Raw genomic sequence first — 9,997 nt, 5'->3', positions numbered from 1 at the left:
TCTTGGGCTCAGACAATTCAGAAATGTGGGCTTTATAATTTAGCTGGATACATTTATACATGGCATAGACGTGAATCTGAATACAGAAAACTAAGTTGTTGGCCACATATGTTGTTGCCATGCTCTATAAGAGTGAGAATGTTGAACTGAATCCCATATGTGACAGGAAGTCAGTGAAGAGTCTAAAGAACAGAGACTGTCTATCAGTCTTCCTGTTATCATCAAACATGTTCTATGACACACAATGAACAAAACAGAGACCACTGCTAAGGAAACACTGCATTTGGCACCATACGTGAACATTCACTGAAAAGTAAATCTGCATGTTGCAGCTTTCAGTGTCAAATAAAACACTGAAGTTGTTAATACCATACTTAGATTTACTATGTGTGTCCATCAGTCAGTTCTGACATTAGTTATAGTTTAACAGTAGCTAGCCTATCAAGGTTATTATAGAGGTGGGCTTTAAAGCACTGTTTGCCAGCTGTTTGTCACAAAGCTGTCAATGTGACATTCCCTGTGTGTAGTCTCGATCAGTAGCCTGCTCCGCACAGTGAGCACTGTAAATCATCAGAATATGTGGTGTTCCTGTTTTAAGCCTCATGCAATAAAGCGTGTAGGGAGGTGCGTATCAAAGCACTTTCAGATAGACAGAGAGACAATCAAGCGGGCGACAGCAGATAACCGGCTCTCAGGGAAGCCTAATGACCTCCCCCGGGGAAAAAAGCGAGGCTGCATGGCGGCTTGATTGCACATTGCCTTTTGGCCACTTTGCCGGAGTGTGCCTGGTAACAGTAAGAATTATAACATTAATATTCATCCTTTTGGCCCTAAGGAACAACAAAGCCAATGGGAATAGTTTCCTCTGACTGCCTGTTGAGTTGGAGGAAATGTTAGAGCATATGGTGCAGACGGACTAGATTAACGTGCGCAGGACCGTGGGTCTGTGATATATCGTCCTGAAAAGGCCAAGGACACTGACCCCTGCTTCAAATTGAACCACATGTCCACATAAGAACATGTGGCTGCATTAGTGAACTGTGAATTGCACAGATCCAGATGGATGGAGGGTACCTCAGTAAAGGTACCCCTTGGTGACATCTTTTCATCATAATCACCATCATTGGCAACTTTATCATCATCACAATGATGGCAGAGGCCACTTGTATGCAAAAATGAACACAATGAATATTTTCAGTGATTTGTATTTGATTTAATCAAGTAAAGTGTATATTTTAGTGTTAAAAACATCATTTAAATATGTAAATTTCCGTCAAACATACAATAAACCTATATGTCATATCCCATATACCTCGAATATAGAAGCAACCTGTTAAATTAATTATTATGTATTTATTCCAGCGCCATTTACACTTTTACATCGCCCTATTGTAGTGTGGTTTATGCTAATAAAGCTGTTTGTTCATGTGTGTATCTACATATGTGTATGCATGTGTACGTGTACATGCACTTTTTTATATTCATACTTATATCTGTACGTAGTAGTCAAATGTCTGCCTTGTACAGCTTTGTTCTCCTCGTTGTTAGCCGTGCTGTCTATTTCTGTGTATGCACTCTGAGAGCAACAAAAAGCCAGAGTCAAATTCCTCGTCTGTGTTCACACTTACTTGGCCATTAATTAGCTGATTCTGATTTTGACTAAATTTTTCTTTCACAGACTATGAACTTAAAAGTGTGCCATTCCACAGTCAAATTGCGTATCGATGTAATTCAACAAGTAATCACCCCATCTGTCCATCTGTTGTGTGTATTCAGTGTGTGTTACTGATTGCACTTTGCTAACATTTGGCTGTGATCCATGACACTCCCACCCCTCCCAAAAAGACAGCTTAATACATACCTTTTTCTTTGATGCCTCTGACTTTTTAGACATATTTCTTAGTTTTTTGTGCAAGTGATTTAAGACCTGTAAGCCAAGAAATAAAGGTAAGATATCTGTTTGTTTTTTATGGTCTCCATAATTATTGCAGAGTGGGAATAGCTTTTCTTACCTTTGCATAGCAGAAGGAAATCAGCAGCAGGGGCAACACATAACCAAAAACAAAGGTGCAAACGACATAGACTTTCTTCTGGTTTTGATTGGGCCACCATTCCCAGCAGAAGGTGTGATTCTCCCCTCGGTGGAAAAGGTTCTGGTAATACATGACGGGCGCAGCCATGGCCAGGGAGAGGATCCAAATCACCACCACCCCGATCAAAGCATGCTTCGCCACCCGGATGTAGGAGGACTTTCTGGAGTGCACGATGGCAATGTATCGGTCCACGGACATGGCTGACAGAGTGAAGATGCTCACCAGCATGGACACAGTGAAGAAATAGTGGATGAATTTGCAGATGAATGCGCCCAGGACCCAGGTTGGCATCATGTAGATGGTGGACTGGAAAGGGATGCAGAAGAGCAGGTAGGACAGGTCCGCGATGCTCAGGTTGAGGATGAATATGTTAGTGGTGCTCCGTGGTTTCCCTGGTTTGCTCCGCGCCAGCACGGTGATCACCATGGAGTTGCCCAGCACGCCGAGCGTAAAGATGAGCCCGAAAACCAGCAGCGTGATGAAATTATCCGTGCCGATCCCGAATAAAAGTTTCTGGTCCTCTTCCTCCGATATGCTGAGGTTCCATGGCTCTTCCCAGACCCAAACAGACTCCGATAAGTTCATGATTTATTTTCCCCTCTTTGGATAAACTTGAAACGTTGCAAATAAAAAGGACCTATTGGAGCTGCTTCATGACAATTTAAGAGTTTGTGGTCCCGTGCGTCTTCATGAGCGCTCCAGTAGACACTGCGTTCTTGTATCTTTATTTTTTTTGTAATCCCTCGTTCTATTTTTTTCACAACTCACATTAGTAATACGTGTAAACACCGCGATGTACTTCACTGTGAAGCAAGTCTTGCCTCTGCGCGTCTTGGAGTCTGTCCCTGTGCGCACCTGATGCGTCTGCGCACCGTCCGCGCTCATCCACGCTGTAACCAGTCTTTGCGTGTGGACTTTTCCCCCCTCACATTATAGCGGGAGCTGGGCTGTGCCAATTCACGTCAGCACCCAGTGTACCACCTCCCAAGAAAAGCTGAGGGGGAAAAGGGAATATTTATCTGGATACCTTTTGTTTCTAGAAAATCACTTGTGTTCCATTTGGATGCCAGAGGGCAGAGGCCACAGTATTTTTCTTACTGGGACCAAATTGCAAAGGCCATTGTTTGCCTGGATTGTGAAAATTCCTATAAACCACTCAACAATCTTGCGTCTTGGTATGGTCTTATGTGATGTTTTATTCTCTTATCATAAAGGGGGAATATGCTTTATGAAAACGTCAAAATGGTTCAACGTTATTTCAGCAATTAGGCGTGAATGAAAAATGTACATAAAGCAAAAACATTTGGTATATTTGTGATGTGAGTTGGGGTCTCGATGTCACGACAGCTGCAGTGTCCCAACATGATAATGTACAGTAAAAGTGCTGCATGATCAGCAAAGGGATCAGACATCTCAGGAAGTCACATAAAAAAGAAAGATGGACTCTGGAGTCATATTCTGGATTTGTTATTGACTCACAGCAATGGTTGTGCACATTGGCGATTTTAGACCCTTTAGAGGGGGGCTCAAGCCCCACTAAATTTAATCTCGGCCCCCCTATTATAATAATAATAAAAAATGTTAGAATTTGCGAACGTGTCAGTGACAGAGGACAAACAATTACAAGTCCAATGGGCTTGAAACAGGTTTCATATCCTGAGTCATTGTTGTCGTTGCTATGCACCTGTAACCCAGTCAAGGAAAGGGTTACGGAACAATTACGGCGCAAAATGACCCTTATGGGTTAATAACGTAAGTGTACCGAGTCAACTGTTCTCTGGGATTTGTTTTCATGCTAATTGAATGTGTGTCTCTAGCTTAAAACATGCTAGCACAAACCGGTGATTAGCTTCTAAAAGCTTTCAGGGCATAGGGTAAATTGTTATTTTATACCACTAACAAGGCTCAAAATAGCACCGCACTTCAACAGCAGCATAATGGGGGTCACTCCATGTCAACCAAAGCGTTGAGAACTTCAGTTCCTTCAAAAAAATAGATTGTAAAGACCGTAGCGTATTCATGTTTACATGCAGGCATTCTTTTTTTAATGACTCTATTAATTTGTCACTGTAACTTTTAGAAGAGAATGAACTTACCATAACTTCTCAGATGTCAGTTTGATGTCTTGACATAATGTTTTTTTTGTCAGGTCCAAAAATCCAAAGATACACTTAAAACTGAGCAAATCCTCACAGCTTAGAAACTGTAACCAGGGCCTGTGTGGCACTTTTGCTGGAAAAAGACATAAAGTGCTCATATTGTGCTCAATTTCAGGTTCATAATTGTATTTAGTGGTTATATCAGAATAAGTTTACATGGTTTAATTTTCAAAAACACCATATTTTTGTTGTACTGCACATTGCTGCTGCTCCTCTTTTCACCCTGTGTGTTGAGCTCTCTGTTTTAGCTGCAGAGTGAGACATCTCACTTCTATCCTATCTTTGTTGGGAGCCGCACACGCTCAGTAGATGATAGACACCCAACCCGAGCCCGACGGGACCCAACGGGACTGGACTATCTGCATCTAAAATGTTATTCAATATTAAGTACATCCAAATACACTTAAAGTACTACAAGTCAAAGTATTCGTTATGCAGAATGGCCCATTTCACAATAATGTATATTATATTACAGGATTACAAATAACGATGCATTCATGTTTACATCACTTTGATGTTGCAGCTGGTAAAGGTTAAAAGTACAATATTTGCTTCCAAAATGTAGTGCAGCTTAAAGTTGTACTTGTCCCTTGTGTTGTCCTCCCGTCCACTAGGAATTCGTTGTCCTTTCGGGTCAAAAGTTTAAAAATATTTTTTTGGGCACTTTTTTTTTTAATTCATGGTCAACAAACCTAATTTATATGACAGTATACCTTTAAAAAAAAAAGCAGGGATTATGAATTATTTTTGTCTGATAGTTGAGATCAGAGACTGGTGTCTGGTATGTTTCAAATTCTAAAAAATTGGACAAAACACCCAAAATACTATTGAAATTGATCATCAATTGTGCAAAGAATGTTGCATGCATCCATGTTATTCTGGGTAATGTGTAATTCAATTCAATTCAATTCAATTCAACTTTATTGTCATTGCACTGTCACAAGTACATCAACGAAAGGTGATCCACATCTGTCCGAATTGCATACAGGGTATAAATATTGTATATAATTTTATGTATAAGCAAATGTATAGTAAGGAACTTTAAATGTTGTGTAAAAAATTATATAATATGGGCTCTATGACAGATTTATACAGATTATACAGAGTATAAAGTATATGTATAAGCAAAAAGTAAATATTGTAAGGGACTATAAAATGTAGTGTATAAATAATATGGGAGTCTATGCCCAGATTATACAAATATACAGGAGAGTTAGTAAAGGATGTTTAGTAAAAGGATTATATATGATTAGCGGATTTATAATACAGTAAATAATGGCAGATTCGATTTACAGAATATATAACGATTTATACATATGTGTAGGTGTGTGACAGCCCATGGTATGTGTTGCGTGTGAGGGCAGTCCATATATTTTTATTGTATGGTGGACGGGGGGGGGTTCCATTCTTATAGTTGTATCAGAGGCGTTCAGAAGCGTGACAGCTGTAGAAAGAAGCTGTTCCGGTGCCTGGTGGTTCTGGTCCGTAGCTTCTGTACCGCCTCCCAGAAGGCAAGAGGAGAAGAGAGTATGTGCAGTGGTGGTAATCCTTTGTGATTTTCCCGGCCCTTTTCAGACACCGCTTCCTGTAGATGTCCTTGATGGTAGGGAGTGGTGCCCCTGCGATGTGCTGGGCAGTTTTCACCACCCTCTGTAAGAAACCCATGTTTATGATATTAAAAAAAAACGGATTTATTTTGACCCGATGACAACACAAGGGTTAAAGGAGAATTCCGGTGGATTCCAACACGTAGCTCTGTAGTTTGGAAATCTGGAGTGCTGTCAGTAGAGAGAAGAATAAAACCAATGGGTGCTGCCTACACCGTGTTATCCTCCTGCTAGAGTTAGCACCCAGCAGGCTCAAACAGGGCAAGTTTTAAACGTGGTTTAGCCTCTTAACATGTTCAAAATGTCATTACAAGTTCTTTTTTAATGTGACCGACAATTGCTTTCTTACTATCAAAAGCATAGTTGTTAATGCAGGGTTACAAAGCTCTTAAATGCAAATGATTGCATTTGCCCCGCCCCCAACAACCACAACCATTGTAACCACGTGAATAACTGCACATGCACTTTGTCCAATCTTACAGCACTTTATCTTACAGCACTTACACATCTTATCATATTTGTACCTCTTTTAACAGCTGTTTTTTATCGTAGTGTGTGAGTATGTGAATGTGCAAATGGGAACAGTTTTTCTTTTCTGAGAAACAGGAGAATTATGTTGTATGTGAACCTGGAATGACATTAAATGCATTTTATGCATTGTTCTCTCATTGTATGATAGTTCTCGCGGCAGTGCTGGGTGCATTTCCTTGTGAATAATAATAAGAAGAATGTAATAATACATTTTATTTGTAATGCACTTTGCATTTAAGACAAACCTCAAAGTGCTAGTGCTTGTGGACTGATTGCTTTCATGTCAGAAGGTACGCTCCTTTTCAGCTGTCCATCATTTGCCTTTCTACTCCTCTGCAGACGTTCTTTGTATCGGTTTGGGTCCCATCAGAATTTAAAGGGAAACGGGTGCAGGTTCACCAAGCTCTGCCAGTAGCGTTGGCAACAGAGCAGAGAGCTGTCGGTGAAGACAGGCCGCCACAGAATAATACAGTGTTTTTTGCTCCTGTTGGACTTTAGGAGCACACTGGTGCAGCTCGCTTCCTTCCAGCACAACAGTTCTGACACGAGGCGAGGCAGAGTGGAGAGCACACACACACCACAGCAGCCATCCATCCATCCACATTTGAGCATGATTAGATTGAATGTAACCTCCAAATGGTCAGATTGTTGTTATTCAAAGGTCAGACACAAAACAACCAATACAAAGTAAATGGATAAAAGGTTATTCTTCTGTAATATGACGGAACATTTTGTGTATACTATTGACTTTTTGTACATCCTAGTTTGTTATGCATGCGTTTTTACTGCCTCTGTAACTGTTATAAATTCTGGCTGATCTTCTAAGCCATCCGTACAAAAAGCTACGTAAAGTAATGCACTGTAATTCTTAAGCATCCCACGTCAATTTTTGTTGTATCCGCCACAGTGACTGCAGCTGTATGAGAGCGCTGTGGACCATGTAGGGAGGAGGTGAAACACAACGCTTTCCTGTCAGGGAGCGGAGTTCGCTTCCCAGGTAAATCAGAAGACTTTAGGCCAGACTATGCCTGTTCCTTCTGAGTGTTTTAATCCAATCCACTTTTTCCTTAAGTCAACTATTTGAGTTGGTCGTCGCCGCATGACGCTCATTTTTTGTCTGTAATGTCTGCCGAAACAAATGGCCGCTCGTGGTGCCCTGTACCCGGCTAAAAGTCACCTTTTATAGGGTAGACTGAACTGCCACCTGTCCCTGATACAGCGAGATCTCAAGGAGCTCTGTAGCCGTCCAGTGACCTATGGTCTGGTAAACTCCCTGGAGCTATTTTCTTTTAAGATTATTTTTGAGATCTTTTTCCCTTATTAGTGACAGTGGATAGACAGGAAAGCGGGGAGAGAGTTGGGGGATGACACGCTGCAAAGGGCCGCAGGTCGAATTCAAACCCGGGCCGCTGCAGGACTCAGCCTACATGGGGGCGAACGCTCTTACTGGGTGAGCCAGAGGGCCACCCATCCCTGTAGATATTTAGCCGGCATCCTGTGACCAGCCGGCAGTCGCCTATTTTTGTAAGATATCATACGTATCATTTTTCATGCATTTATATATATGGCTATCAGAAATATGGCATTCTTTTTAACCAAATTACCACAAAAAAAAAAGGACGGATGCCATGCAACGCCCTTTATATACAATCACTTTCATTGTGTTTTGGGTGTAAATTGAAATGGTTTCAAATCAGCTTCCTGACCAAACTCATCCACTCAAAATACGTTCCTCTGATCTGAACTATAAGTCAAAATAATTCATAATTTCTGCTTTATTAACTCAAATATTAGGTACAATTCCATACAACTGAGGGTTATTGACCATGGATTCCAAAAAGTAGTGTGAAACTAGTGGTAGTAAGGTGGTGTTAGTGAAATAAAAAAATAAAAAAATGCGTTGAAAATGTCAAATGTCGAGAAAAAAAAGGGTAAAAAAAAGAAAAGTGTTAATCTTTTTAACCTGGGAGGACAACACAAGGGTTAATAAGAATGCATCGATATTTCATATTTCTGCTTGTGTTCTACAGGAGAGGATCTCTTGAGCCTCTAACGTTAATTATACTATTCCATTTCTTCTCTCTTTGATGGGTTCATTGCTATTTGTTGATACAAAAAAAAAATTTCAATTAACTGTCACCTTGGAGGAATAGTTCCACATATTGGAAATTACACTTGCTGTTTTTTGGTGGTTTATGTGCCAGCAAGAAAGCGAATATCCCAAAACGTCAAACTTTTACTTCAAAGAGGTCTTCCTTTGATTTTGTATTGGACATCCACGATGTTAAGGAGACTTACAGAAGTAAAAATGTAATGGTCCAAGAATGGTCCAAATCCACGCGGGAGAGGTCAAGCCATCCTGACTGTAACTCCCTTGTCAAGCTCCAGAAACCCTACAGCCTCATGAAACTCAATCACAGCTTTAATAAGACTTCCCCTGTCTGGTTTTTACCCACATCCTTCGAACCCTATGTCCCAGTTTTTAATTAGAAAAGCTGTTTTCAGAAGCTGAGCAGGACTTCCCATGTGCCCCTTTAAAATGATAGAACATCACAAATATTATAATGTGTCCAACCAAATCATAACTTTGTCTCATTGCTAAAAGTTTGAAAAGAAGATAAAATAGTTCCAGTAACATATTAACACCCAGAAGCAGCCTTTACAGTAGCCTGCTAATTTCTTTGGTTGCATTTCAGAGGCTATTTTATGGGTACCCTATCCACTAGATGGGGCTATTTTATATTGAAGACATGCATTTAAGACTTTTTGAAATCTAGCTGTGATGGATATTGTTTGCTTAATGTGTATTTGAGTGTTCAGGCCCAGTTGCTGTCTTTGCCACTGATGGGTTTTGGTGAGTCATCATCAGTGGACATAATGAGAACACTGTACCAGCCAATTTGATTTAGCAAAGTCACACAGGTTAGTGGTTCTCTGTGGTTTCAAACCACAATTGCATAAACCGCTGTTACCAACATTTGGGGATGCATAATGACATTTGGAATGTGCCCATGGTGTCAGTGCCACGCAAACTTTTGCTGCAAATGTAGTATTAGGCTTGTTTTGCTGTACATCAGAGCCAGCAGTATAAGGTAGTTATGATGGGTCCCAGTGTACACGTTATCGACGGGCCCAAGTACACGCTAGTTACTAGCGCACACACACACACACACACACACACACACACACAGGACAACATCAACATACACATGATGAAGCAATCATCATTGCATATCTGTTTCTGACAAAAATACCAAAGAAAATGAAGAAATCATTCAATTCAGGGATCCGAAATTTTCTTCTTTCAGCAAAACTCACCATTTTGAATCTGGAACAGGTCGTTTTGATTTGTGTTGATCCAATCCGTTTATTGATTATTTAAGTACCCTGAAGTGATGTCAGTTTGTAGCAGTAATTACATTTATTCTAGGATGAGCACAAATTAATCTATATCCACAAAGTTCCATTTCAGGATTGCTCAGTTGCCGCTGGAAATTATGTAGGATTTTACTCTTTTCGGCCGGATGTCCGTTACCCGCCTTTTTTCAGGTGGATTTCTGAGGACTATGGGTGACTGCTCCTCAGATCTCTACAGGGTAAATCCAGA

General features: G+C 40.6%; 1 protein-coding gene across 1 annotated transcript in view; it reads right to left on the bottom strand.

Annotated features, from left to right (window-relative positions):
• The window catches only part of LOC116691123 (galanin receptor type 1), a 13,210-nt gene extending 10,134 nt beyond the window's left edge, over positions 1-3,076 (bottom strand). The window contains exons 1-2 of the mRNA XM_032518488.1: positions 2,013-3,076; positions 1,862-1,927 (exon numbers count right to left, since the gene is read on the bottom strand). Coding sequence (XP_032374379.1) covers positions 1,862-1,927; positions 2,013-2,678 — 732 coding nt within the window. The 5' untranslated portion in view covers positions 2,679-3,076. The remainder of the gene's footprint in view (positions 1-1,861; positions 1,928-2,012) is intronic.
• Between the last annotated feature and the right edge of the window lie 6,921 nt (positions 3,077-9,997).

This window comes from Etheostoma spectabile, chromosome 6 (genome assembly GCF_008692095.1).
Source record: "Etheostoma spectabile isolate EspeVRDwgs_2016 chromosome 6, UIUC_Espe_1.0, whole genome shotgun sequence".
In the NCBI taxonomy this organism is placed as follows: Eukaryota; Metazoa; Chordata; class Actinopteri; order Perciformes; family Percidae; genus Etheostoma; species Etheostoma spectabile.
The sequence above is the reverse complement of the archived record's forward strand: the minus strand, read 5'-3'. Positions and strand labels throughout refer to the sequence as shown.